The sequence below is a fragment of the Mirounga leonina genome, unplaced genomic scaffold, assembly GCF_011800145.1.
Source record: "Mirounga leonina isolate KUSES-001 unplaced genomic scaffold, KU_Mleo_1.0 Mir_166, whole genome shotgun sequence".
Taxonomy (NCBI): Eukaryota; Metazoa; Chordata; class Mammalia; order Carnivora; family Phocidae; genus Mirounga; species Mirounga leonina.
Genome location: NW_023270418.1, coordinates 15,152,653 through 15,179,306, shown reverse-complemented (window position 1 = coordinate 15,179,306; position 26,654 = coordinate 15,152,653). Strand labels below are relative to the sequence as shown.

The window sequence follows — 26,654 nt, the reverse complement described above, 5'->3', positions numbered from 1 at the left end:
GTGCAGTAACTAGAAATAGACACTCCCGACTTTGACAACATGAGTCCCTCCTTATGTTGGATAATATTGCTTCGTCCACCCAACTCCTCAATATCCATTTCCTCTTCTCCCTTCCAAATACACTCCTAATTTTGCTAAGGGAACTCCCTTCCTCAAGGAACAGTGATCCATCTCCAACACAAACCCCAGGGACAGGCCAAATTGGTCGAGAGGTAATTCCATTCCTTTTGCCCATGATTGGTTCATAAATAGATAAATGACCTAGAATCAGCCTATGAAACAAATTGTGCCCGTGGGAAAAGTTTGGTGCAAGGACGGGGGTGGCAGGGCTTCTAGAAAAAGTTACTTCATTCTAAGGAGAAAGCCCCAGAAAGAAACTGACCCTTTCTCTTTCGCTCAACATTGCTCTTTCTAGATATTCCTGCTAGAGCCCCATTTCTTCCTAAAGATGGAAACAACAGGAAGATGGCAGACAAAGAGTTGGAAAAGACAGGTGTCCGAGGATATCACTGAACGGCTGAATCAGCCTCTCCCCTAAAGCTTGCCCTAACTACGTCCGGACTTAAAAAAAAAAAAAAAGTTTCTTTTTTTAAAGATTTTATTTATTTATTTGTCAGGGAGAGAGAGAGAGAGAGAGCACAAGCAGGGGGAGCGGCAGGCAGAGGGAGAAGCAGGCTCCCCACTGAGCAGGGAGCCCGATGCGGGCTCAAGCCCAGGACCCTGGGATCATGACCTGAGCTGAAGGCAGACTCGAAACCGACTGAGCCACCCAGGCGTCCCTATGTCCTTACTTTTAAATGAGATAATAAAAGATTCTGGTGTGTGACTCTTGACTCACAGCTAAAGGCACCTGCAGCCATATCTATCTCAGCCACCTACTAGCAGTGCATTTGGGCAATCGCCTGATTTCTCTAGCTCCTGCTTTGCACCAGTACCGATGACATAGAATCCTTGCAGAGGTTAAATGACGATGCACGTGAAGTATTTGCAAACTTGTGGGGTCTGGTGTCTGGTAAGGGTGCAAATGACGCACAGGTATGATTTTTTGGTACCAGTGAGCGAGAAAGTGCAAGCCTGGGCTCATAATTGCGATTTCTGTACTTCCCTATATTCTTGTCCTCTGGCTGTTGCAATAAAACCTTCACAGTGGGAAGGATCTGTGTCTTTCTAGGTTGGACTGATAAGTATAAGGTCTCCCATCCTGACCAGTAATGCCTGCAAAGGGTAAAAGTCCCATGGTGAAAAGTCGATGGGAGATACTTTTACTTATAAATATTATATAATTATTACATGTTCTGGGTTTTTTAAAATTTAAAAATTTAAAAATATTTTTATTCAAGTATAATTAACATATTTATATGCTATAGTATATATAAATATATATAGTATATATAAATATATAAGTATATAGTATAGTGTTATAGGAGTTTCAGGTGTACGATATAGTGATTGAACAATTCTATACATTTCTCAATACTCCTCATGATAAGTGTGCTCTTAATCCTCCTTATCTAGTTCACCCAACCCCCTACCTACCTCGCCTCTGGCAACCTTCGTCTGCTGTATTTAAGAGTCTGTGGAGTTTGGGGTTTTTTTGCCTCCTTTTAAAATTTGTTTGTTCAGGGGTGCCTGGGTGGCTCAGTCGGTTAAGCGGCTGCCTTCGGCTTGGGTCATGATCCCAGGGTCCTGGGATCGAGCCCCATGTCGGGCTCCCTGCTTGGTGGGAAGCCTGCTTCTCCCTCTCCCACCCCCGCTGCTTGTGTTCCTTCTCTCGCTGTCTCTCTGTCAAATAAATAAAATCTTTATTTAAAAAAAAATTTGTTTGTTCACTTGTTTTGTTTCTTAAATTCCACGTATGAGTGAAATCATATGCTATTTGTCTTTTTCTGATTGATTTATTTCACTTAGCATTACATACCCTCTAAGTCCATCCATGAAAAGATCACTAATCATCAGGTAAATGCAAATTAAAACCACAATGAGATCTCACTTAACACCTGTCAAAATAGCTAAAATAAAAAACACAAGAAATAACAGTGTTGGCGAGGATGTGGACAAAAAGGAACCTTTGTGAACTGTTGGTGGGAATGCAAACTGGTGCAGCCACTGTGGAAAACAGTATGGAGGGTCCTCAAAAAAATTAAGAACAGAATTAACATATGACCCAGTAATTCCACTACTGAGTTTTTACCCAAAGAAAATGAAAACACTAATTTGAAAAGATAGACACACCACTGTGTTTATTGCAGTATTATTTACAATAGACAAGATGTGGAAGCAACCCAGTGGCCATCTATACATGAATGGATAAAGAAGATGTGATATATATATATAGATATATATTCTATTGATATCTATATCTATAGATATATAGATAATAGAATATTACTCAGCCATGAAAAAGAATGAGATCATGCCATTTGCAACTACATGTTCTATTTTTGAAAATATGAAAAAAATTCAGATAAGCACTATGAAAAAAGAAAAGAAAATTCATACATGATCCCATCACCTGAAAGAAAACCACAGTGAACAGTGATAAATGTTCTTCCAGACTTTTTATGGTGGTTGCTTCTTTGAAAAGAAAAGAGGAAAACAGGCATCCTTTGCACTACTTTTGAGAGTGAGCCGGTGAAGATGGTTTTGGAGGGCAACTTGGCAGTCTTTGAAAATTAAAAAATTAAAATAAAAAAAAAATACACCAGCCCTTTGGGTCAACACTTCTGCTTCTGGGAATCCATGCTCCAGAGGCAACACCAAAAGCAGCAGATACTTAGAGCTTCCAGATGCCAGGGACTGTTCTCCACATTTTTACGCCATCCCAGTTCATCCTCACGACGTAGGAGGGAGGTCTTATTATTATTTTTAAATAACACCTCTGTTGAGACACAATTCACATGCCATATAATTTACCCATTTAAAGTGTACAGTTCAGTACTTTTTTAGTGTATTTGCAGAGTTGTGCGATCATCATCACAATTTTAGAACATTTTCATCACACCCCAAAAAAGCCCTGTACCTATTAAGAGTCACTCCCCATTATCTCAACCCCTCAACCTCCTGGCAACCACCAATCTACTTTCTGTCTCTGTGGATCTGCCTATTCTGGACATTTCATATCAGTGAAATATACAATATGTGGCCCTTTGTGATTGGCCTCTTTCAGTTAGCATAATATTTTTAAGACTCATTTATGTTGTAGCATATATCAATGCTTCATGTCTTTTTAATGCCAGATAATATTCATTGCATAGATATACCACATTTTGTTTATCCATTCATCAGGTGGTGGACATTTGGCTTGTTTCTAGCTTTTGGCTAATATGAAGAATGCTGCTATGAACCTTTGCGTACAAGTTTTTATGTGGCCATGTGTTTTCGTTTATTATGGGGATCCACATCAAAGTAGAGTTGTTGGGCCACACGGTGTAATCCTCTGCTTTACCTTTTTCAGGAGCTACCAAACTTTTTCCCAAAGTGGCTGCACCATTTTATATTCCCACCAGGGTATACAAGGGTTCTAATTTCGTCAGGGCCTCGCCAGCCAACACTTGTTAGTACCTGTCTTTTTGATTATAGACATTCTGGCGGGAGTGAAGCGGCGCCTCATGGTGGTTTGTCTGCATTTCCTTGATGAATAGAGGGAGGTACCATTCTTACTTTCAGTCTATACATGAAGCTACTGAGGCACAGAGAGGTTCATTAACTTCGCCATGGTCACTCAGCACGTGTGCAGATTCCCATGTCTACAACAGTGTATGCAGAAGAAAGTTTCCTGCAGCACTGTTGTTGGCAAATATCAGAGGAACCTGTATGTCTATCTGCAAGGGTTTATCCTGCAGAATACCATTACACAGCTATCAAAGACGAGGCACGTCCGTTTGGGCTGGCGTGGAATGGGTTCCAAGACACACTGTTAGTGAAGAAGCCACTCACAGTATGGCGTGTACAACATGAACCTATAGACCCAGGCCTAGAGATAGACGTGATACAGGCATAGATAGGGGGGCTGCACACAAAGCTCCTCGCAATGTCCCCTGGAACGTAAGCTTCCAGGAGAGCAGGGATTTTTCATTCGGTGCACCGCCGTATGGCTGGCACCTAGAACGGGATGTCGCGCACAGTAGCAGGTAAATAAGTACTTGCTGGGAAATGAACGATTCCCTTGGAGAGAGATAGAGGGCAGTATATACAGAAGAGCTCATGTACTCCGCAGACCCAGGTCCTCTGCATATGAATTCATGTCGTATTTGCATTATTTTTGACACACACACATATAAAATAACCTGGAATTCTTGGGGCCTTTTGCAAGAAAACAACAACAACCAAACAAGGCCCCAGAGATCGGCGTGGAACGGAGAAGTGGCCCCAGTGGCTTCCCAGATGCCAAGAGGCCCCTCCCGGGCCACAGTGCCCCTTGCTTGAAGTAAGTACTGCCTTCTTCCACCCCCTCCAGCCCCCGCCACACTCCATCTCTGGAGCTGATGACCTAGACAGGAGACAGGCCCACACCCGCCCTGCCAGGCACCCCACCCTGATCGATGAGCCACTCTTTGAGCTCACAGGAATCCGATGTCATGATGACGGCAATGAATCTCGTTTTCATGCCTGAGAAGATCTTAAAAATCAATAAGCATTAGAAGGACACAGCCACGTGTTTTCCTTTTTATCATTTTTCAATATTTGTTTAAGTCATCATCCTGGCTGAGCCCAGTGAAGGGGGCCTGAGGATCAAGGGCCTCTGGTGGAAGAGCACATGTGTCCATCTGGTGGCATTTTCGGCTAATGGTGTGCTGGGCGGGCTGGGAGACGATTAGGAAAGCGATCAGGGGCCGTGGCCTCCCTGAGCCAGGAAACTTAGGGTACAGAAATGTAAACGGTTGCAGGTGACAAAATTCTAACAGTGAAGATGGCGAATGGCGCCAAAAATGATGGTTGGCAGAGGCCAGGACAAGAGAAATGTGAGTCGGATGTACAGTAGGCTGCTCCTCGCAGATGGAGGTGACGTTAGGGATCTACTCATACCCTCTCTGTGTGTGATGAAGAGGATTGCTCCAGGTCCCCTTTCTCGTGCCCAAGTGGGGCAGGTTCTCAGTGGGGTGTGGACTGGGCGCCATCTTTGACTCCCCCCCACCACACACACACAACCATTTGATCACCAAGTCCTGCTGATTTTCCTCTGAAATAACTCTGTCCTGTCGACTTTCCCCATCTCCACAGTTACCAGGTTAGTTCGGGTCACCTTCACCACTCACCTGGACTCGTGCAACTGCTTCCTAAGTAGTCTTCCTGCCTCGAGTCCTGTTTGCCCCCAGATCTTTTTCCACAGAGAGCAGCCTGGCCCTGAGAGGTGAGGTGGCCTGGTGGGTTAAAAACGTGGCTCTGGAGCCAGGCGGCCTGGGTTCCAAACCTGGCTCCTCCAGATTTGTGACCTTGAGCCGCTACTTCAGCGTTCTGGGCCTCAGTTTGCCTAATCTATAACACAGCAGTGCTGATTTCTAGATGCCTGGAAGCCAGTGAGGATTAAGTGAACTAATATAGATGAAGCTTACCACAGCGGCTGCCAGACCCAACAGCTCAATACACGACACCTTCTCTTCTCACCTCTTGGTAACTCCTTGATTCACATTCGACACTCCCGTTAAGTGTCTTTTTTTTTGTAGTTCCTCTAACAAAACAGGCTACCAAGCGTTCACACACGCCGCCTGTTACATTCTCCCCAAAGCGCCTCCCCCTTCCCCTGTCCATTGACTGTTCATTTCTCTGCTCTTAGATGCTATTTTCTTTGGAAAGCTTCTCTCATCCATCAAATTCCAATTAGGCACCCCCTTTTGTGTTCCCATGGCGCCCTTACTTCCCATTGATGCACTTGCTACTTTGTATTTTTAAATTTTTATTATGAAAGTTTTTGCACGGAGAAACCGAAAGTCCAAAGAATAGTAGAACAGTACAACGAACTCTCATATACTCCCAGCAACGGGTAACATTTTACCATCTTTGCTCTCTGTGTGTGTGTGTGTATTCATTTTGTTTCCAAGTAAATTACTGACATTATGCTCCTTCACCCCTAAATATTTCAACTGGCATCTCCAAAAAAGGAAGAAAGCTGAGGAGTATTCTACCTAAAATACAATGCCATAATCACACTTTTAGAAATGAATGTCGCTGAATACTTGTCCTGTATCCAAATTTCCCCAGCCCTTCCCCAATTCCTTTTCCAGTCTTTCTGCTACATTTCATTTGAATTGGGCTGTAAGCTCTGAGAGGAATGGAATGTGTCCCCTCTGCTTTCTTCTCCCCAGCACTCAGCTCATGGCAAGCCCTCAGTACCTATTTGTTAAAAGAAAGAACAACCTCTATGCCCCACTTCCTCCTGCTGAAAAGGGTCTTCAGCCAGCTCCAATCCCAGCCCAGCTGCCCCCTCCACACACACACACACACACACACACACACACACACACACACACACACTCACCCCTTGGTAATGACATAGCATCTTTTCGGTGTGCCAAGTCAGAAACCAGAGGGACATTCTAGATGCCTCTGTCGGTTGACCCCACACAGCTCTCACACTGTCTCCTGCCTAACCCATTCCTCTCTCCATCCTGGAGGCCAGGGCTGTGGTTCGGTCCTTCATCCTCCCTTGCCCAGCTCCCTGGGTCTTGACACCTCTGATGATCCAGTGTACCCCTGTCCTGCCTCAGAGCTCACTTTTCCCAGGGCCCATTCAACGATCCGTCCCTTCCCGGCAGAGGACCCACAAAGGCCCTGAGCGTGATGGGTATTCACTAAATGATTGCTGAGTGGATAAAGAGAAATATCTCCTTCTTCCCTGGCCTAAGTTCACTGCAGCCCCAGTGCATCCCTGTGGTCCTATTCCCTGGGCCCCAGACTCCACCCCAGCCCAGCCCAGCCCAGCGCGGCTTGCAGATGGGTCCTGGACACAGCCTCGGCACACGGCTTCCAAATGGCTGCCAGACCCATTTGTCACTCTTCCTTCCCTAGGAAATTGTGCAAAGATGGGCAACGGCAGGCCCGCACTTTTTATATTTAAAGAAAATGATTAAAAATCTAAAACAGAAAAAGTCAGCTTAGAAATCAAGATCTTTCTATTTTGAAGTCTTCTTTAGGTCAAGTACCTCCTAGGGGATACAGGGTGAGATGATACAGCCCCTTCTGCCTCAAATAAGATTTTCAGAATGCAATTTTGCTTTTGTGTGCTTTTGCAAAGAAAGCTATTCCACTGCCCTGTCAGTACTGGGCTGGTGGAGTTACGCTAGGGGAGGGGCAGAGGGTTCCAGCAGAGATCCCTTCGGTACACGGAGCCCATCTGACGCTGGACCTGCCACCCCTGCCACCTGCCCCTGCTTTCCAACTGGAACATTCAAACGAGGTGGGGGATTTTACCTTTTTACCTTCATAACATTCTGCTAAGAAGGAACTTCCTCCCAGCACAGAACAAAGGCCAGCAGTCAAAAGCTCTCAGAAACCTGGTGGCGAAGGCCCAGGGAAGTGACTGAAGTGGGTCAAAGCGGATCTCCGCTCCCCGCTCCCCACTGGCTCCACCATCTACCTTGGGGGAGTTCCTGAACCCGTCTAAGCTGCAGCTTCTCCTCCTTCAGCTAGACGAGGACACCGTCATCTTCCTCATAGGGTTCCTCATGAAAATTAAATGGGGCATTGTAGGTGTGGCAGGTGGGAAGACTATTTGAATCTCAGTGTGTGCTGAAGACACAAGCCATCAGGGGACACATTCCAAGGGAGTTGTGACGCCATCATGCAGGACTTGCAAAAGAAACCAGTTGCCTCTTACTGGACCATCCCCAGCCTGCAAAGAAGGGCTGGATTGAGGAAACAGTGGGAGCTAGAGGAGGAATTTTGGAGTGAACGATAGGTGCTCCAAGTCCCAGCTGTCCACTCCCCACCTCCCAGGAGTGATCTGTATCCCCGCAGCTTGAGCATCTCTAAGGACTCATGTCTGCATCATGCCTTAGAAGCCCAAAGCGAAGACAGATGGAGCAGCCAGCTGGAGTGAGGGGGCCCGGAGGCTTTGGATTTGCCAGGGTGAAGAGGAGTTGAGTATTTCTGATAAGCCAGAGGTGTGCAACAGGTGACCTAGGGAGTTGTGTAGATCCTCCGGAAGAGGGCCACCCGGAGGAGTGAAACCCTTCCCCAGACAGAAGCTGACAGCACCTGGTCTGGCTGAATTGTGTGCCCCCACCCCCAAACTCGTATGTTCAAGCCCTGACTCCCAGTACCTCAGAATGTAACTGTATTTGGAGATAGGGCTTTAAACGAGGTGATCGGGTTAAAATGAGGCGTTTAGAGTGGACCCTCATTCAATCCAACTGGTGTCTTCATAAGAAGACGAGATTTGGACACACAGAGAGATATCAGGGATGCACGCACGCTAAGGGAAGACCATGTGAAGAACAGGGAGAAGACAGACAACCCCAAGCCAATGAGAGGGGCCTCAGAAGACACCAAGCCTGCCAACGCCTTGGATTTCCAGCCTCCAGAACTGTAAGGAAATTAGTCTCTGTTGTTTGCACACCCAGTCTGTGGTCTTTGTTTTGGCCGCCCCTCCAAACTAGTAAGCACTGCTCAGACACTGGGGGATGGAAGAAGGAGTCTGAGGCAGCCAGCTTCGAGGGATCAGCAGTTTAGAAATCCCCAAAAATGAGGAAGGAGGGTGTTCTCTGAAGTAACTATAAAATTGTGCCAAGAGATAAAGAATCAGGTGTAAACACCCACCAGCCCAGCCAGCCAACCGCAGTATTACCCAAGTAAGAACTCCCTGCTCCTCTGCGTCCTCCTCTTTCCCCGTCTCCTGTCCCTGCCGGGGCTCAGAATCCTCAGTGAGCCCAATGGAAGCATAGGTGAGAAGCAGGAAACCCACCACAGACTCCCTTTCCCTGCTCCAGGCCCCAGCTGGAGGAGGGAGAGAGTCTGCACGTGGAGCAACGTTTGAAGGTCTGAGTTATTCCACACATCTGAACGTAGCCATTACTGAACTGAGACTAGAGAGGTAGCCAGGAGAGGCAAGGGCCTGCCCTAATTTTCATCCTAGGGCAGGGAAAGAAGGGGACACCGCAGGAAAAAATTGAGGGGCGGTTATAGACCAAAGTAAAGTTGGCTTCCTGAATGTCCCCCCATGGTCCTGTGTATTTGCCATACGTCCTCCTACACAGTGGCAGCTCAGCCCAGTCTCTGGCCAACCAAGTAGGAGATGTCTTTGGGAACAATTATCATCGTTCCAAATTCCTTCTCTGCCACCGTCGGGCAGTTCCACCTTCATCGAGCAAGGCAAAAAGCTCACAACAGCAGACAAACCAATTCAGACCTTCTGCATTTCGAGCAACGTAAGTGTAGATTTTCTACAAAGCCAGGGACAGAATGCCACCCTCTATACCTCATGACCTGGAGGAGGTCACTTAACTCCAGACCCGCCACAGGGCTGGGTAGGCTTTAGAGTCACCCAGCACTCCGGAGAGACCTGAGCTCAAATCCTGCCTCTGCCACGTGACAGCTGTGGACCCTCGGAGAGTTACTTAACTTCCCTGCACTTCAGTTACCTCCTCAATAAAATGGAGACCATAAAAGTATCCATCCAATGAGTTATTATGTGGAATAAATGAGGACATAGAGGCGAAACCCCGGGAACGTTGCCCAGCACAGGGCAAAGGGCTCAGGACACATAGTTATCATTATACATCACTGCCTCTCAAGGTGAGACCTTGGAATGACCTTGATTTATTGTACAAAACTTTATATAAGAAGCCTATGATGAAAAGCACAGATTCTAGGACAGACTGCCCGGAATCAAGCAAGAATGGAAAACACATTGTATAAATGTTTGCTGTAATTGCTATCAATACGGTAAGATACACAGAGTGATACATACCCAGATACAGTAAGTACAAGAAGAGCGTAATCATGGCAGCAGTGATTAAGGGAACAGTCATTTCCATCAATCCACATGGACCCTGAAGTTTCTTGTTACCCAAAGACATCAGAGGCACTGATGAAGGGTCAGAGAGGCAGAGTGTGTCCCTAACTGGGAGGCTGCTGAACTTGACCTCACTTGCATTTGTTTGCCAGCAGACAGTGGCTCTCCAGCAAACAGGATATCTAGAAAACAGAAACCCATCCTCCTCGGGCTGGACGCTCAGCCTTTGCCTCTGGCCCCGTTCCCCGCCAACAGCTCTCAGCCTGTCTCCCATGTTACCTGGTCTGATTCCTTCCTCCAGGGCAGGTCCCACCTTGCAGGGGAGAGGTGAGGGGCCACCGCCTTCCAGCCTCCTGAGAAGGTGACATTTTGATGGGCCCCGCTGTCTCCGGGCCTAGCTCTCCATCAGTTCCCACCGACCCTGGGCCTGAGGACTGCCAGAGAAACAGATGGAAAAGATGAAAAGCTGGTACCTCCCGCAGGAAATAATTGTCTAGCTGATCCCAGAACTGAAAAACACAAGTATAACATTGGAGAAAGGAGCGCAAAGTGCCATTCAAGGCCATTGTTACTGCCTCCTCTCTGTGAATCAGGGAAACAAAGAGGCCCTGTGTGTGAGGACAATGCCGTGTGTTACCAGCCACTTCTGTGTTACTCCTGGGGACGGGAGGGTGAGAAACGAGGCCACATTGCCCTCCCGGCCTGATGCGCTCTGGACTTCACTAATCATAACCTCCAGGCTAGCCAGAGCCGGGGGAGGAAATTTGGACTCCCAGCTCATGGGGTTCTGAAATGGGGGGACAGGGGACACCCCCTTTGGAGGGACCAGCCGGGTACCCGCTAGTCTTCCAGGCATCACGAATTGACAAATGCCCCCTCTCCTCTCCCTCCCCTCTTCTCTTGCTACCTCTCTGAGACTTACCACAAGTCAGAGCTGGAAAGAATGGCAGATATCATCTCTCCAAACACGGGTGTCTTCCACTCCAGCCCTTGGCTTTAGTGAGGGACACCTGGCCAGGATGAGTGCCTGGCTGTATAGCATGCCAGCAGCAGTTACCAAGCCAGGTGAATCATTATGTGGCAGCCTCCACTGAACCCCCCCCCCCCCCCCCAGTGGACCAGGCACTCTATCATGAGCAAGCTCGCAAAATGATCTCATTTGCTCCTGCCTTCACATCCTTGGTCTCCCACTAATTACCCATGGATTATGAGTTCACTTTCTGGCCCTTCGTTTTCCCACTTGTAACCTGGGAATATTCATGGGTCACTGTGAGGACTGAATGAACTTAAACATGCAAAGCTCTTAGAACCATGTTTGGGCCATAAAAATCACTTAAGAAGCATGAATGGGAAATTAGATGTCCACCTGCAACTTGCTTAGGCTCATGGTGAGACGAGATGCAGATAACCGGAAACCCAGGATCTCAAATACAAACTCGGCCTGGCCATCGACTATGGCCTCACTTTACCTCCTTAGGTCCCCGAGGGAAGCTGGGCACTAACGAATACTCTCCTGCAGGGATAAGGCAGGTGACAAGGGGGGATGGCCAACTGTGACATAACAGGGAGCAGTGGGGACAGTGGGAATTTGGAGAGCCTGTGCCTGTCTTCAGGGGGGCAGCCAGGACTCAGCTCCAGCCAACTGCTGCATGGTGGGAGCAGCATGGCTAGGCCCGTCAAGTTTTAGAGAAAAGCCAGAAAACTGGATTTTTAGGTGGCATTTCCCCATTTTGAAATGCGGCATTAACTAAGACAAATGTTAGTACAAAGGGAACTCCAGATCATGCAGCTTGTGTTGCCTGATCTGGACATAGACAGCATGTCCAAGCCAGTATGCACCTGCCATTTTCAGGTCTTCTGTCCCTAATTTGCCTGCAGTCTTCCAATGAGCTGATCAGTCCACTTCAAAACCAGTCTTTGACTTAGAGCAAGTGGTATAAGACCAAAACAGTGAAGCAGCCCCTTTCTCTGTGGACACCTGCCCTCACCTCCATCCCTGAAATGGGGGTGAGGAAAGGGGAAAGCAGGGAAATGAGAGGACTCTCCCTAAAGGACCATAGGCCCCTTGGCCTCATCCACGTCCTGCAGGTATTCTTCTGATAAAGAAGGCAGCCCAGACTTGGTGGTGGGACCCAAGGGCAGACTGGGCGCTTAAGCCCCCATAATCTCCATCAGTCACCTCAAACGAACATCGGTAGCCTAAATGACAACATGGGCTGGCTATGCAAAGTTCAACTCTGAGGCAAGCTTGCTCACAACGAGACACCGCCTCACACCTACCCATCTGACAGACGGATAATAACAAGTGTCGGTGAGGATGTGGGGACATTGGAACCCTCAGACATTGCTGATGGGAAGGTAAATGGCGCAGCCACTCTGGGAAACAGTCTGGCAGCTCCTCAGAAAGTTAAACACAGAGCTACCCTGTGGCTCCTGGGTACATACCCCAAGAGAAATGAAAATATCAATTGACACAAAAGCTTGTTCAAGAGTGTTTACAACAGCATTACTCATGACAGCCAGAAGGCAGAAATGACCCACGTATCCATCATCTGGTGAACAGATAAACATACAACCGAAATTACTCAGCCATCAAAAGAAATGACGTCTTGGGGCGTCTGGGTGGCTCAGTAGTTAAGCGTCAGCCTTCGCTCAGGTCATGATCCCGGGGTCCTGGGATCGAGCCCCGCGTCGGGCTCCCTGCTCCGCGGGAAGCCTGCTTCTCCCTCCCCCACTCCCCCTGATTGTGCTCCTGCTCTTGTTAGTTCTTTCTCTGTCAAATAAATAAATAAAATCTTAAAAAAAAAAAAAAGGAATGATGTCCTGACACATGACACCCAACGTGGATGACCCTTGAAGACATCAGATTAAGGGGGAAATATTGATGAAAACAACTGCATCTGATTCCTTGTGTCTGCCATGTCCAGAACAGGTAAATCGAGAGGAGAAAGAGGAGATTCGTGGTGGCCTGGGGCTGGGGTGTGATGGAAAGAGAAGGGGGGAAGATAGCTAACAGGTATGGTTGTTCTTTTTGGTGGTATGTTCTTGCATTGTGGTGATGGTTACACAACTCTGTGAATATACTAAAATCCACTGAATTGTACACTTTAAGTGGGTAAATTGTATATGTGAATTACCTCTCTGTAAAGCTATTAACAACTACAACAATAACAACAACAACAACAACAACAAAAGAACTCTCAAACTAAGATTTCTGCCCCTAATCACCTTCTATTTAAAAAGTCTGCATTGGGGCGCCTGGGTGGCTCAGTCGTTAAGCGTCTGCCTTCGGCTCAGGTCATGATCCCAGGGTCCTGGAATCGAGTCCCACATCGGGCTCCCTGCTCAGCAGGAGGCCTGCTTCTCCCTCTCTCGCTCCCCCTGCTTGTGTTCCTGCTCTCGCTATCTCTCTCTGTCAAATAAATAAATAAAATCTTTAAAAAATAAAAAATAAAAATAAATAAATAAATAAATAAATAAAAAGTCTGCATTCATGCTGCTCTCTTCACATCAGCCCCACTAGAGAAGACAGGACAAGTGTTCTAAGAAGATGATTTTCCTTACACAAGGGTGACTAGCGAGGCTGGTTTGCCCAGGACTGTCCCAGTGTTAGCCCTGCAAGTGTTGTGTCCCAGGAAATCCCTCCTTCTTGGACAAACTGAGATGGTCTATCAACCTAGTGGCAACCCTTTCTCATAGCACAGGAACGCTCTGCCCTTCAGAGCTGCCAATGGCTCAGATGGAGTCTCCAAATAAGTAACCCTTCTCTCTCTGGGGTATAAATCATCCTTGAGCTCCCCATAATCGTCAAAAGGTATTTTAATTGTTGTTTCCATTTTACAGATGAGGAGACTGAGGTTCAGAGAGATGCAGTAACTTGCCAGAAGCACACAGGAGCCAGGAATTGAACCTGAGTCTTTTTCCAAAGGTACCCCCTCCATTCGTTATCTTGTCTCTCATCACACCACTGGGCGGATTATCCAGGAACACCCTCAGATTGTTCTTGCCCCCTTGGGAAGGGAGTCAGACATCCAGACAGAAGAAGCATGAGTTTTCAGCTCATAGTCTTCAGCTGTGGGAAGACAAGGAGACATATACAGCTAGGCAATTAACAGCATAGACTCTGGAGCCCAACTGCTCGAGTTCGATTCTGGGCTCTGCCACTACTTAGCCGTGTGACCTTGGACAAATTACTTAACTTCTCTGTATTCTCTGTACCTCAGTTTCCTCATACGTAAATGGGAAAAATAATAGTATTGTGTGTGTGTGTGTGTGTGTGTAATCACACATAGGATTATTATAGGAAGTAAGTAAATCAGTTAGTGTGAGAAGCTTAGAAAGGAGGAAAGGAGGCTGGCTCATGTCAAGTTTATTAAATAAATGAAAGTAAGCACAAATTCATAGACCCAGAATTGGAAAGAAATCAGATAAGGCCTAACAAAAACCAGGTAGTGGGACCAAATTATGGAAATAAATTCCGTTATTCTATTCTGTTCCTTTCTGTGAAAACATTTATGGTTTAGGAATTGCTGTAAGCTCCCCAGACCATAGACAAACCTTCAAATGTATCATGGTAGTGGCAATCTGGGAAGCCCTACCCAAATGGGATGACATGGTGCAGGGTCACAGGCCCTACCCATCACTAACTGGATCCTGGGGGATCCCCTCATAACATACCTGCCCACAGGGCCAGGAGAGCTGAATAACCTCCTGGGGGCATCACCTATCACTCAGCTCTGCTCTCTGCAGTAGGTGTGATCGACATCAATTTACAGATGTGGAAACCAAGGCTCAGAGAAGTTTGAGAACTTGCTCAAGATACAGTTAATAACATGTAGAGTTGGGATTCAAACTTAGGTGGAATTCTGAAGTCTCTATACTGTATTGCCTCCAGGTATTAGTTATTATTGCTGTGGACAAATTACCAAACTTAATGGCTTAAAGCAACAAACATTTATAATCGTACAGTTCTTGAACACCAGAAATGTGGGAGTGGCTTAGCTGGGTGGTTCTGGTTCTGAAAGTCTCATGAGGTGGTAGTCAAAGTGTTGGCCAAGGCTACCGTCATCTCAGAGCTCTGCAGAGGCTACTGAATCTGCTTCTAAACTCAGTAGTGAGGTTGTTGGCAGGCTTTAGTTTCTTGCTGGCTGTTGGCCAGAGGCTTCAATTCTTTGCCACATGGACCTCTCCAGAGGGCTTCTCACAACATGACAGCTTACTTTCCCCAGAGCAAGAGATTCAAGAAAAAGGAACAGACAAAAGAGAATACCCCAAAACTGCAGTCTTTTATAAATAATTCAGAAGTGACATACCATCACTTCTGCCACCTGATATTGGCCACACAGACCAATCCTACTACAGTGTGGGAGGGAACTACATAAGGGTGTGAATACCACCTGCAGGTGCATTCCCCAAATCAGCCAGCCCACCCACACAGGTGAAGGAAAATCAGTTTTCCCAGTCTTGGTAAGTAGACCAGCCAAGCCAAGCGAATTTCCACCCGGGAAAACTATCCCACACCTGCGTCCTCCAGACTCCACTGTCCTAGAGTCCCCAGGCTGAGCTATCATCCAGCGATCGCGTCCTATGGGCCCCTCCCCATGCCGCAGCACCAAAACCCGGGCAGTCATCGCCATCCCGAAGGACTACAGCCCCCAGCATGCCCTGCGGCGGCCTCGGAGCCACGTGACGATCTTCTCCGCGCGTCGCCGTCAGGTGACTTGGGGAAGATGGCCGCGTTGACAGCGGAGAATTTCGCGGCGCTCCAGAGCCTGCTGAAGGTAAATTGGAGGGGTGGGGACATCGTGAGGCGGGCCTTTGTCCCCAGGCCTTGAGACGGAATGGGATTTGGGACCAAATGGACCCTGACTTGGAGCCATGACCCCGCTACTGCCTCTCTGGGTGACTGCGTCGTTGGGCCTTTCCGAGCTTTTAGAAAGCGGGCTCGAAATTAATACCGTCCTGACGGGATGGTGGGGGCACAGATAAGATAACGGACGTGAAGGTGCTGTACAGATGCCCCCTACTAAAGGGCTCTGGGCTGGTGTTCAGGATTGGCGTGTTGAGGTGGTAAGCGCTAGATCCACGTTGCCAGTTCCCCGTTTCATGCCGCAGCCCCTCTTCGCTCCATGGCTGAGGAATCTCCCTCCTCTGCTTCCTCTCGGCCCCCTGAGTGAAGTGGGCGTTCTGTTTCCTGAGTCCCGGGTTTTCTCTACTTGCTTTGACCGGTGTAAAGGCCCAAACACTCTCCTGATAGTCATTTGAAAGGTTGTGAGGCTTCTTAAAACCAAAGGAAACGATGGACTGGAATTACTTGTTTAATTTCTGATTTCCCTTAGGGAAGAAGGGGCGGCTTTACCTTCCTGTGTAGACGTCATGCGTCTATTTGCTTGTTTTCTGCCTTTCTTGCAGAATGTAAGATCCAGTTGGGACTTTTCTTTTTTTGGTTTTAACTCCAGATGAAGAGGGTTGAGTTCATAACACCAAGCAATTCATGGCACGGCATCATCGTTGATTGGTTCGTGCAATGGTCCCTCCTTTGTTTTAACAGCCCCAGCAGTGTTCACTTGTATTCTCCATCCCTAAAAGCAGCTACTCTATGATATTCACAAATGTATCCCCAACAAGTGTATCTCAACTTCTGGCACATAGCATGTGCTCAGTACATAGCTGTTATGTGAGTTAATGAATGAAGTAACAAAGCTGAGATTGGAAACCTATGGCTCTCAGCTCACAGCCCTGGGCCTTTCCACCCTCATCCGTTCTGCCCACTCCCCACCCAATGCCTGCTTATTCATGGTATGGACTTTTTTAATACTTTAAAAAAGTATTATTAATGTGTAACACATAAAAGCACAGAAATCATAAATGCACAGCTCAGTGATTTATTACATACCCATGTAACCATCACTGTGGTCAAAACCAAAATATTACCAGTACTGCAGAAGTCTCTCTATTGTTCCTTTGTTACTTCCCTCACGCATCCCAGTAGTAACCACTATCCTTGCTTTTAAAATCAATTTAATATTGCCCATGTTTGAACTTCACATGAATGGAATAATACAGCATATACTTTTTTTATTCCAGGCTTTTTTTGCTTGCTATTATGTAGCAATAGTTAATTCATTGTCATTCCTATTCTATGTATTTTCTTTTTTAAAAAAAATTACTTAGGGGTGCTCAGTCAGTTAAGTATCTGTCTTCAGCTCAGGTCGTGATCTTGGGGTCCTGGGATCAAGCCCTGCATCAGGCTCCCTGCTCAGCAGGGAGTCTGCTTCTGCCTCTCCCTCCACTCTTGCTGTCTCTCTCTCTCTTTCTCGCTCTCTCTCAAATAAATAAAATATTGAAAAAATTACTTAAAGTTTTTATTTTGAGGTAATTATAGATTTACATACAGTTGTAAAAAGTAATACAGAAAGGTCCCATTTACCCTTTATCCAGTTTCCCCCTATAGAAGCATCTTGCAAAACTATAGTATGATATCCCAACCAGGATATTGACTTTGATACACTGAAGATACAGAACGTTGCCATCACTACAGGATCCTTCCTTTTGCCCTTTTATATCCACATCCACCTCCCCTCTGCCCTCACCTTCTCCTTACCCTCTGGAGGGTGGGGGGCTGGTAAGAAGAGGTAGAGGGAGAGAGAGAGAGAATCACAAGCAGGGTCCATGAGTGCAGAGCCTGGCATGGGGCTCAATCCCATGACCCCAAGATCACGGCCTGAGCTGAAATCAAGAGTCCAATGCCCAACTGACTGAGCCACCCTGGAGCCCCTCTACATTTCCCTTTTTAATAAGGACACTGGTCCTATTGGAATAGGGTCCACCCTATGACTTCATCTTAACTAATTACATCTGCAACAATTCTATTTCTAAATGAGATCACATTTTGAGGTACTGGGAATTGGGACTTTAATATATGAATTTTAGGCGGACACCATTCAACTCATTACAGGAGCTTTTGCAGAGCAAAATTTTTAATTTTGATGAAGTACAATTTACTAACAATTTTTCCTTTTATGAATTGTACTTTTGGTGTCATGCCTAAGAACTCTTTGCCAAGCCATAGATCTCCAAATTTTCTCCTCTTTTTTCTAAAAGTTGTATAGTTTACATTTACGTTACATTTTACATTTAAGTACATGATCAATTTTGAGTTAATTTTGTATAATGCATGTAAGACAGTTTGAGGGGTTCTTTTTTTTTTCTTTTTGCCTGTGAATGTCCAGTTGTTCCAGAACCATTTGTTGAAAATGCTGTCTTTCCTCCATTGAATTGCTTTTGTAACTTTGTCAAGAATCAGTTGGGCAAATATATGTGGGTCTATTTCAGGATTCTTCGTTTTGTCCCATTGATCTATTTGTTTATTCCTCTCATAATACCTCACAGTCTTGAGGACTGTAGCTATGTAATACGCTGTGAAATCTACGTTGTCTGATATTATTGTAGCCACTCTTGATTTTATTTCATTAATATTTGCATGACATATCTTTTTCCATCCCTTTACTTTTGTCTCTATCATTACATTTGAAGAGTGTTTCTTATAGGCAGCATTTAATTGAGTCATATTTGCAGCTCATATTTAATTTCCCACTTACAGCTTATGTAATTATTGAATATTAGAGCTTAAGTCTGCCATTTAATTTTTTTTATTTGCTCTTTTATGTTTTTTGTTTCTTTTTACTTTTTCTTGCCTTCCTGTGGGTTATTTGAACATATTTTTGGAATTCCCTTTTGATTTATCTGTAGCATTTTAAAATGGATTTCTTTTTATAACATTTTTAGTGGTTGCTCTAGTTATTACATTTATATATGTAACATCACAATCTATCAGTGTCATCATTTTACCAGTTAGAGCTGAAGTATAGAAACCTTACTTCCCTTTATGTCCCTTCCCTCATTTGTAATATAATTGTCTTAAATATTTCCTCTGCATACATTTAGAGCTGCATTGGACAGTGCTATAATTTTTGCTTCATCCTTTAAACAGAATTTAGAAATTCAAGAGAAAGAAAGTCTATTGTATTTACCCATATTTTTGCTTGTTGTGTTCTGTCTTTCTTCCTGATGTTCCAAGGTTCCTTTTATTGTTTCCTTTCTGTTAAGAGAATGTCTTTTGTCTTGTGACATATTTTCATAGTGTTCTTTCATCTGAGAATGTCTTGATTTCTTCTTCATTTTCTGAAGGATATTTTTTGCTGGGTGTAGGATTCTTGGTTGACAGTTCTTTTCTTCCAACACCAGAGAAATATTGTGCCATTTCCTTCTTGCTTCCATGAGTTCTGATTCGAAATCTGCTATTATTCTAATGATCCCTTATAGATAAGATATTGTTTCTCTCTCACTACTTTCAAGATTTTTTTCTTTGCCTTTAGTTTCCTGGAGTTTAATTATGGTGTGTCTTGGTATGGATTTCTTTGGATTTATCCTGTTGAGAATATGCTTAGGTTCTTGAATGCATACAGTTATGTCTGTAGCTAAACTTGGAAAGTTTTCAGCCGTTATTTCTTTAAGTACTTCTTCAGCCTTGCCCTCTTTTATCCTCCCTTTCTAGGACTCCAATGACATGAATGTTAGATTCTTTGGTATAGTCTCACAGATCCCCGAGGCTCTGTTCATTATTTTCAGTCTGTTTTCTGTGTGCAAACTGAGTGATTTCTAGTGGCTTTGTCTTCCGGTTTACTGATTCTTTCCTCTGTCCCTTTCATTCTGGTGCTGAGCCCATCTACCGAACTTTTTAATTTTGGTTATTGTATTTTTCAGTTCTAAAATTTCCATTTTGTTCTTCTTTGTATCTTCTGTTCCTTTGTTGGGACTTTCTGGTTTTTTTATTTGTTTCAAACATGTTTGTATTTAGGTGTTGAAGCATTTTTGCCATGGCTGCTTTAAAATCTTTGTCCAATAATTTTAACATCTGTTATCTTGAGGTTGGCATCTAATGATTGTCTTTTTTCATTCAGTTTGAGATCATCCTGGCTCTTGGTATGATGAATGATTTTCATTTGGAACCTGGGCATTCTTGTGTTATCGTCTGAGATTCTGAAGGGTTTCTGCCTCATTACTACCAGATGGAGATGAAAGTCCAGGTTCTGCCCTTGGTTCCTACTGACATGCAAAAGTGGGGGTTCCTCATTACTACTGGGCAGGGGTGGAAGTTCTGGCCCCCATGTAGTTACTATTAATACCAAGGGGTGGTGGGACTAGCTGCCCGTTGGTGGGGATGAGGTCCCAGCTCCCTCCTTAGCCTTCTCTAACACCACCCGGGTGGGGTGTTGGAATACCTCGTTGTAGCCCCAAAAGGGTGGAAGTCCGCCTTCCCCACTCAGCCTTTGCTAACATAGGTGGGAGTGGGGCTACAGGTTTTTCTGTGGTGTTTGGCTCAGTAGAGCAGTTCTCACATAACAGTTTTCTGTCTTGCTAAGCTTTCTTGGTCCTTTGGCTACAGAGAGCAGGTATTTGTCGGGAGTTGTTTGTTTGTTTTGTCTTTGTGTACCCATTGGCATTCTGGGTTGCCCTGTTCTTTAGCTCGAAGTCCGGGATATATGAACAACAAGAAAATCCAGGAGACTCAGCACCATGTCATTTCTTGGTCTGGAGGGGGAGGCCCACAGCAGATCCGTCTTCTCCCCATTCCGTCTCGGAGTGGTCTTACGTTTGTTCTCCATATAGTGCCCAGTGCTTTCAGTTGTGCTGAGAAGGGAAAGTAAGACAAACGACATCTATTTCACTGCCCTGGAAATGGAGATGTCCCGTGCACCTTTAAATCTTGAGTCTCAAAGGTATCACACCATGACTGAGACCGTATCATGTTCTGAAACATGTATTTTCAGAGTCTGAGTGGTTTTTTTTCTCCCCACCTGTGAATTAATTCATAGGCCTCCTCAAAAGATGTTGTCAGACAGCTGTGCCAAGAGAGCTTTTCCAGTTCAGCCCTTGGCTCAAAACGACTCTTGGATATTACATGTTCCAGCTTGTCTGTGACCCAGGAGGAAGCGGAGCAAGTAAGTATGGTCAGATGACCTTTGGCCACTGGCTTCTCAGCTCATTAGTCTCTTTCTTAAGTTTCCAATCATTGCCACATTTCAAGGAAATTTTTCCCCTGAAATGTCTGTTGACATTATAACAAACTTAAAATAGATTTTTGTTTTAATGCTAGTGAACTTAAAAGCTATTGTCTTTGAACCTTCACTTCCTTATGATAAATGAGGCAAGGATGGGTGAACTATACCAAGAATCAGAGGTCCCGTCCATTTCCTTTTCAGACTTGTTCCCTAGACAGTGTGGACAAAAGCCAGCCTTTCTGCGATTTTCTTGCCCTCTAACTTGCCGCTGCTGATAGATTGTCAGCCAGATAGCTTAGACAGACTTCTTTGGGGGCACTGGGTAGAAGCTCTGAGGCCTAAGTATGATTCAGGGGACATGCTGCTGGACCCCACCTGACCTCAGCTGGTGGCCAAGAGGAAGAGTGAGGTGACTCAGTTTATGCAGTACTCACAGCCTTCTCTTTTTAGGGCAAATATGTTTCTAAAATAGGAGTTCATTCAAACAGGCCTGCATTACTATTATTATTACTATTTTTAAACCAGAGCTCGGTTCATTGAGATCAGCTGTAGAACAGTAAAAGGCAGCATCCAGATTATGGAAGTGAGTTGAAGATTTAGTTTGGCTTCCCCAAAAGTAGACCCTGAGGCGAAGAGTGGTTGCAAGTAATTACCTGGGGAGACGAGTCTAGAAAGCGCAAAGGAGGGAGTAGGGACAGTCAAACAGGGAGGAGAGACAAAGCCAAGAAAGAATGTGTTGATGACCGGGCACCGCTGTGGGCAGCGGGGCTCAAACTTGGGATCCTGTAAGAAACCCTGGGGAACACACTGCAGAACTGTCACCCTGGAGGGCAGGGAGGCTGGGACCTCACCCCTCATCAGTGGAGGGGTGACATCCCCTCGCCTCTCACCTTGTGTCTGTGCAGCTGAGCGGCCCCCCAGGGCATCAGAGAAAGCCCTAAAGCAGTTCCCTCCAGACAGTCGTGGTAGTTTCAGCTGAGCATTGTTGCCTTCACAAGCTGGCCACGGGCCATCCTTGGCTACTGTCTGTTGGAAGGACGTAGGGTGGGCAGGGCAGTGCCAGGCCCTCCTCCTCCCCAGGGCAGTCGGCACAGCTCCCCCGGGATCCGTTTGTTTTCTTCGCCCTCCTCGGTGACAGCCTAGGGGCAAGGACACCCTGCACGTAGAGCCCGAGCCCCGCCGGAGCCAGTGCCTCTGGCAGCAGGTCCGTGAGCTCAGCTTCAAGCTCCGGCAGGTGGCACACGGCCCCGCTCAGGGGAGCCGCCCACGGCTCTGGGCCCCCGGGGGTTCGTGCAGAACTCCCAGTCCGGGCGCAGTGGCCAGTGCAGCGTTGCCTAGTAACACAGCTGACTTGTCACTTCCCTCGTGTTCCCAGGGAACAGGCTAGAAAGTGAACTGAAGGTCAGATTCTGTGCACAAGGAAAGGGGATTTATTAACCCTTCGCTCCCAAGCAGAAGTTTCTGGCACGTTGACAGGTTCCTGTGTCGGGCAGCTACCCCTATCTTCTAAAGCAACAGGTGAACTTAGAGGTGGGCCGGGGCACGTGGGCATCAGCATCTGGGACCGAGGCCTCAGGACCCATGGGACTGTTGGGACGACGTGGCGGCGCGCGGCCGGCCGTGTCCCCCGCCGCGGGGGGAGAGAGCCCTGCCGCCTGCCCTGCTTCTCACCACGGGCCTGTCCTGCAGCTGATCCAGGCTCTGCACCGCCTCACCAGGCTGGCGGTGTTCCGTGACCTGTGCTCTGCTGAGGCGATCCTGGCTCTCTTTCCTGAAAATTTCCACCAGAACCTCAAAAACCTACTGACGAAAATCATCCTAGAACACGTGTAAGTGCTCATTTCTCGAGAGTTGCTTGTAATGCTCACATAATGATATTTTAGGTCAATAAATACTTTCAGGGTCCTTTTTAGTGGCTAAATATATTCTTTATATGGAGACATTACATAACATTTAGTTAAGAAATTCCCTGCTGTTAGATGTTTAGGCTATTGGCAGTTTTCACTTCAGTTTACTGTGGAAACGTTGCTCACGTGCTTAATTATCTGCTTACTGGTTAAAGACGAGAGTGAGGCTTCTGCTTTCTGCTCTCAAGTTGACCATCAGAAAGATTGCACCAACTGGTTCTAGGAGGAGGACGTGAGCGTGCCCCTCCCCCCACACCTTCATCGGCCCCCAGGGAGTCGGTTCACGTTTTCCCCCAGTTCACAAATGGCAAATGCGCCTCACTTCAGTTTATGTATCTTTGATACTAGTGATGTCAGATATCTTTTTCATATGTTTAATTGGTCATTTTTGTTTCTTTTGTGAATTATCTAGATATTTTCTTGGAAAATCCTTTGAATACATACAATTTAAGCAGAACTGATTAGCTACTGGTCAGCAGCAGGCTTACCAGAATTCTCGGGCAGTAATAAGAGATAATCCCTGCTTGTCAAGGATTTTATTGTTTATTTAGAAACTTCTCTCACACGTGACCACATTTTATCCTGCCTCTGCTTCGCATCTCACTATGACGCTCTTTGCTGTAGCATTAGATGGGTCTGTTTGGGTGTGTTTTGCCTAAAAGGCAGTACTTTGTGGAGTAGATGCTCAATAAAAGAGAATCGGTTGACTTTTCCTGCTTCATCTCTGAGAACGGTAACACAATAAAAACACAGTGCATTAAGCCTCTTCTTTCTTTTTGCCCCCCCTAAGCTACGAAAACTAACAGCGCTTATGGCCTTAACATCACTGAGCTATGTAGAACAAACAAGAAAGTGCTTCTGCCACACAGCGGACGTTCCTGTGGTCCTTTCCTGTCAGGGAGTGATGATAGGCTCGAGGATTCCAGAAGGGGTAGAGGCCCAGGTCCACAGGCCTCTCTCATGATCAATTCTCATCCCTTTTCCATTCTTTTTTCCTTATCTTTCCCTCTTAAACAGCTCTACTTGGCGAACGGAAGCCCAGGCACATCAGAGTGAGTATCAAGGACCCGCCTTCCTCCCTACCCTTCCTTCCTGGTCCCGGCTCGAACTCTGCCAGGTGGCCAGACTTTGTAACCGAAACTCAATGTGCATTAACCTCATCCCAAATTCGTCTCTCATTTTGTGCCGGCATCTGGAGGCTCGTGTGTGCAGGCAGAAGCCTGGCCATGCGCCCACCATGAATCAGTGCCAAGTGCAGGCGGCACGGAGCGTGGTGAGGAAGGCCCCTGACTTTGTCTCCCTCGGAGACTTGTCCTGTGGCTCAGAAGCATGACCAGCCCTCCGGGCTGCCTGTCCCAGAGTAAGGGCTTGGTGAGGTGAGCGGCAGGGGCTCTGAGCTGGCCCGTCTCCTTCACAGTCTCTCTGCCGCGCCTGGTCGACCTGGACTGGAGAGTGGACATCAAGACCTCCTCCGACAGCATCAGCCGCATGGCCGTCCCCACCTGCCTGCTGCAGATGAAGGTGAGTCCACTGCCAGGCCCGTGAGAAGGAAAGAAGGGGCCGCGGCACCCCCGCGCGCCGTCGAAAATACCAGTCTCCAAAGCTCTGGGACCTCTGACCCCATAGAAAAAAATTCGGCACCTCCCAGATGCGGTCTCTGTTTGTCAAATACATGGTCACTACTGTACTAACATGTTACAGACATAATAAATCATACACCGGAAGTAGAACTTTTAAAAGGATAAGACAAACACAAAACACAAGTTTTAAAAAGGGTTTGCTGCTCCCTGAAGTTTACCTTCTACACTAACGGGAAAGTTTAGCTTTCACGGTGCGGGCGTGCCATCAGATTCCAGACTGCCTTCTTGATAATTTTGGTGTCCCTCGGGCAGCTGCTTGTCCGGTTGACTGTGCTGGCACAGTTTGTGACGCGGCTGAGCCGGAGCTCCCGTGCGCGGCTGGGGAAGCACCCGTCCGTTTCCTTGTTCGCACACTCTGGCCTCCCCAGTGTTACCTTCAGTCTACAGATCTTTTCAGAGATCTTTTTAAACCACATTGTCTATGGCGAGGGCTTGTTTAGTGATGCCGTATTTACGTAGCCACATACCCAGAAACTCAGCACCTGTAAGAAGATGAAAAAGTAAGGGTGCCTCTAACAAGTTTTTAAGCTCTGGTAGAGTTGACTTTTGTTTTTAAAGAAACAGATCTAACTAGGAGCTGTAATGTTTTTCCTGCGTCCCAGTGGATCCTCGCTAGACCTAGAGCCCCCTCCATCAAGTACCCATATGGGCCCCTGCAGTATCTCCTCACTCGGATGCTGAGAGTCAGGGGTCCGAGGGGTGAGTGAGCCTTGGCTTCTCCCGTACCCGCCCTGAGCACTGCTCTCCCAAGCCTCTGGGAATCTCCTTCCGTCTCCTCATTTGCTAAATGACGCCAGGGCTAGGACTCTGTGTAGCTCTGAGCAAGAAGCCTGTCTTCAGAGGTTCACCGGAACGGGGGACGGCTGCCCGCTCCAGGGCTCACCTCCAGGACGGTGGGAAGAGGGACGGCTCTGACGTTTGGGCCCTGTTCTCTTTTCAGATCCAAGAAGATCCTAGCCTGTGTGGAGACAAACCCTCCATCTCAGTGGTCACTGTGGAGCTGAGTAAGGAAACTCTGGACACTATGCTAGACGGCCTGGGCCGCATCCGCGACCAGCTCTCCGCCGTGGCCAACAAATGACCCCAGCCGGCTGCCGGGCCCACGGCCGGGCCCCAGCTGCCGGCCAGCGGTGTGCGCCTCCCAGCCCCCGGGTCACCCCTGTGCAGCAGCTGCGGCCGCCGGCAGGGTCGGCAGGCAGGCCGGGGGGGACGGCGAGGGGGCTGCCGTCCGGAAGGCACAGCTGCACCGGGAGGAAGCGGCCCTGGCCCCGCGCTGTTCTCCTCCCTCGTCCTCTTTCGTCCTGAAGCTGGTGAGCAGAAGCCCCCATCTCTGGGAGACGTCCTCACCACTGTGGCAGTGTGAGGGGGCGTCCGCACCGTCAGGTGCCTCTGTGTGGCTGCCTGGAAGATTCAGGCCCACGTTGTGGAGCTCATCTAAGAAGTTCCTTTCCAGCACTAGGTCTAATTGGCCCGTTTCCAGCCCTGGAGCACAGGGAGGGAATCACGGGGCTGAGGCCAGCAGTTGGTGCTTCTCCGTCACAGAAGCCGGGCAGGGCCTGTAGAGCCCTGGGGCCCCCCGCCGGCCCAAGTCCAGAGCCTTCCTGAGCCCCTCAACCCTGCGGGCCCCCTTCCAGCGTAGGGAGTCTGGAATGGGTGAAACCACAAGGCCCGTCCTTGATATAATGCCAGGGGAAACAAGTGGGAGTGATGGAAATAAATAATCGTTCTAAAAACTTCATGACTCCAGTCACGTTTTTCGAAGCTTCTGTCCTTAACCTGAGTTGGTGCTTTGCGCCAGCGCCGCCTCTCATTGGGAAAGGTGACCCCAGCTTCTCATTGCCCACTGAGCTCGTGAGCACCATGTGGCCTGAAAGCAGGCTTGTGGGCCTCGCCACCGTCCAAGCGTTCGTCTGTCATGTGGAGCCGGAGAAAGCTAGGCTGACAGGCAGTGCGTGCTTGTCACGGGGGCTGCAGGGACAGTGCTCCGCAGAGCTGAGCGTCCCTGTCACGTGCGCGCCGCCTCATGGTCCGCGTCACCCCAGGGCCACGGCGCGCAGCCGGCTGGCCACGCTTGTCTTGGTGGCTCCGGGCGGTG

The 26,654-nt window shown here is 47.4% G+C and overlaps 1 protein-coding gene across 1 annotated transcript; it reads left to right on the top strand.

The window, feature by feature from the left end:
* Positions 1-15,662: 15,662 nt before the first annotated feature.
* Positions 15,663-26,297, top strand: COMMD9 (COMM domain containing 9). Its single transcript, XM_035012582.1, has 6 exons — positions 15,663-15,729; positions 20,827-20,952; positions 22,702-22,841; positions 23,937-23,971; positions 24,337-24,440; positions 25,500-26,297. Exons 1-6 carry the CDS (start codon positions 15,679-15,681, stop codon positions 25,638-25,640), a joined length of 597 nt encoding a protein of 198 aa, XP_034868473.1. The 5' UTR covers positions 15,663-15,678; the 3' UTR covers positions 25,641-26,297.
* The last annotated feature ends 357 nt before the right edge of the window (positions 26,298-26,654 follow it).

What these genes read in the sequence shown, in the direction of transcription:
- COMMD9 (XM_035012582.1), top strand. Translation starts at nt 15,679, where the DNA reads ATGGCCGCGTTGACAGCGGAGAATTTCGCGGCGCTCCAGAGCCTGCTG. An exon ending in AAAATCATCCTAGAACACGT is followed by an intron (nt 22,842 to 23,936) that starts GTAAGTGCTCAT and finishes CCTCTTAAACAG; the next exon opens with CTCTACTTGGCGAACGGAAG. An exon ending in CCTGCCTGCTGCAGATGAAG is followed by an intron (nt 24,441 to 25,499) that starts GTGAGTCCACTG and finishes TTCTCTTTTCAG; the next exon opens with ATCCAAGAAGATCCTAGCCT.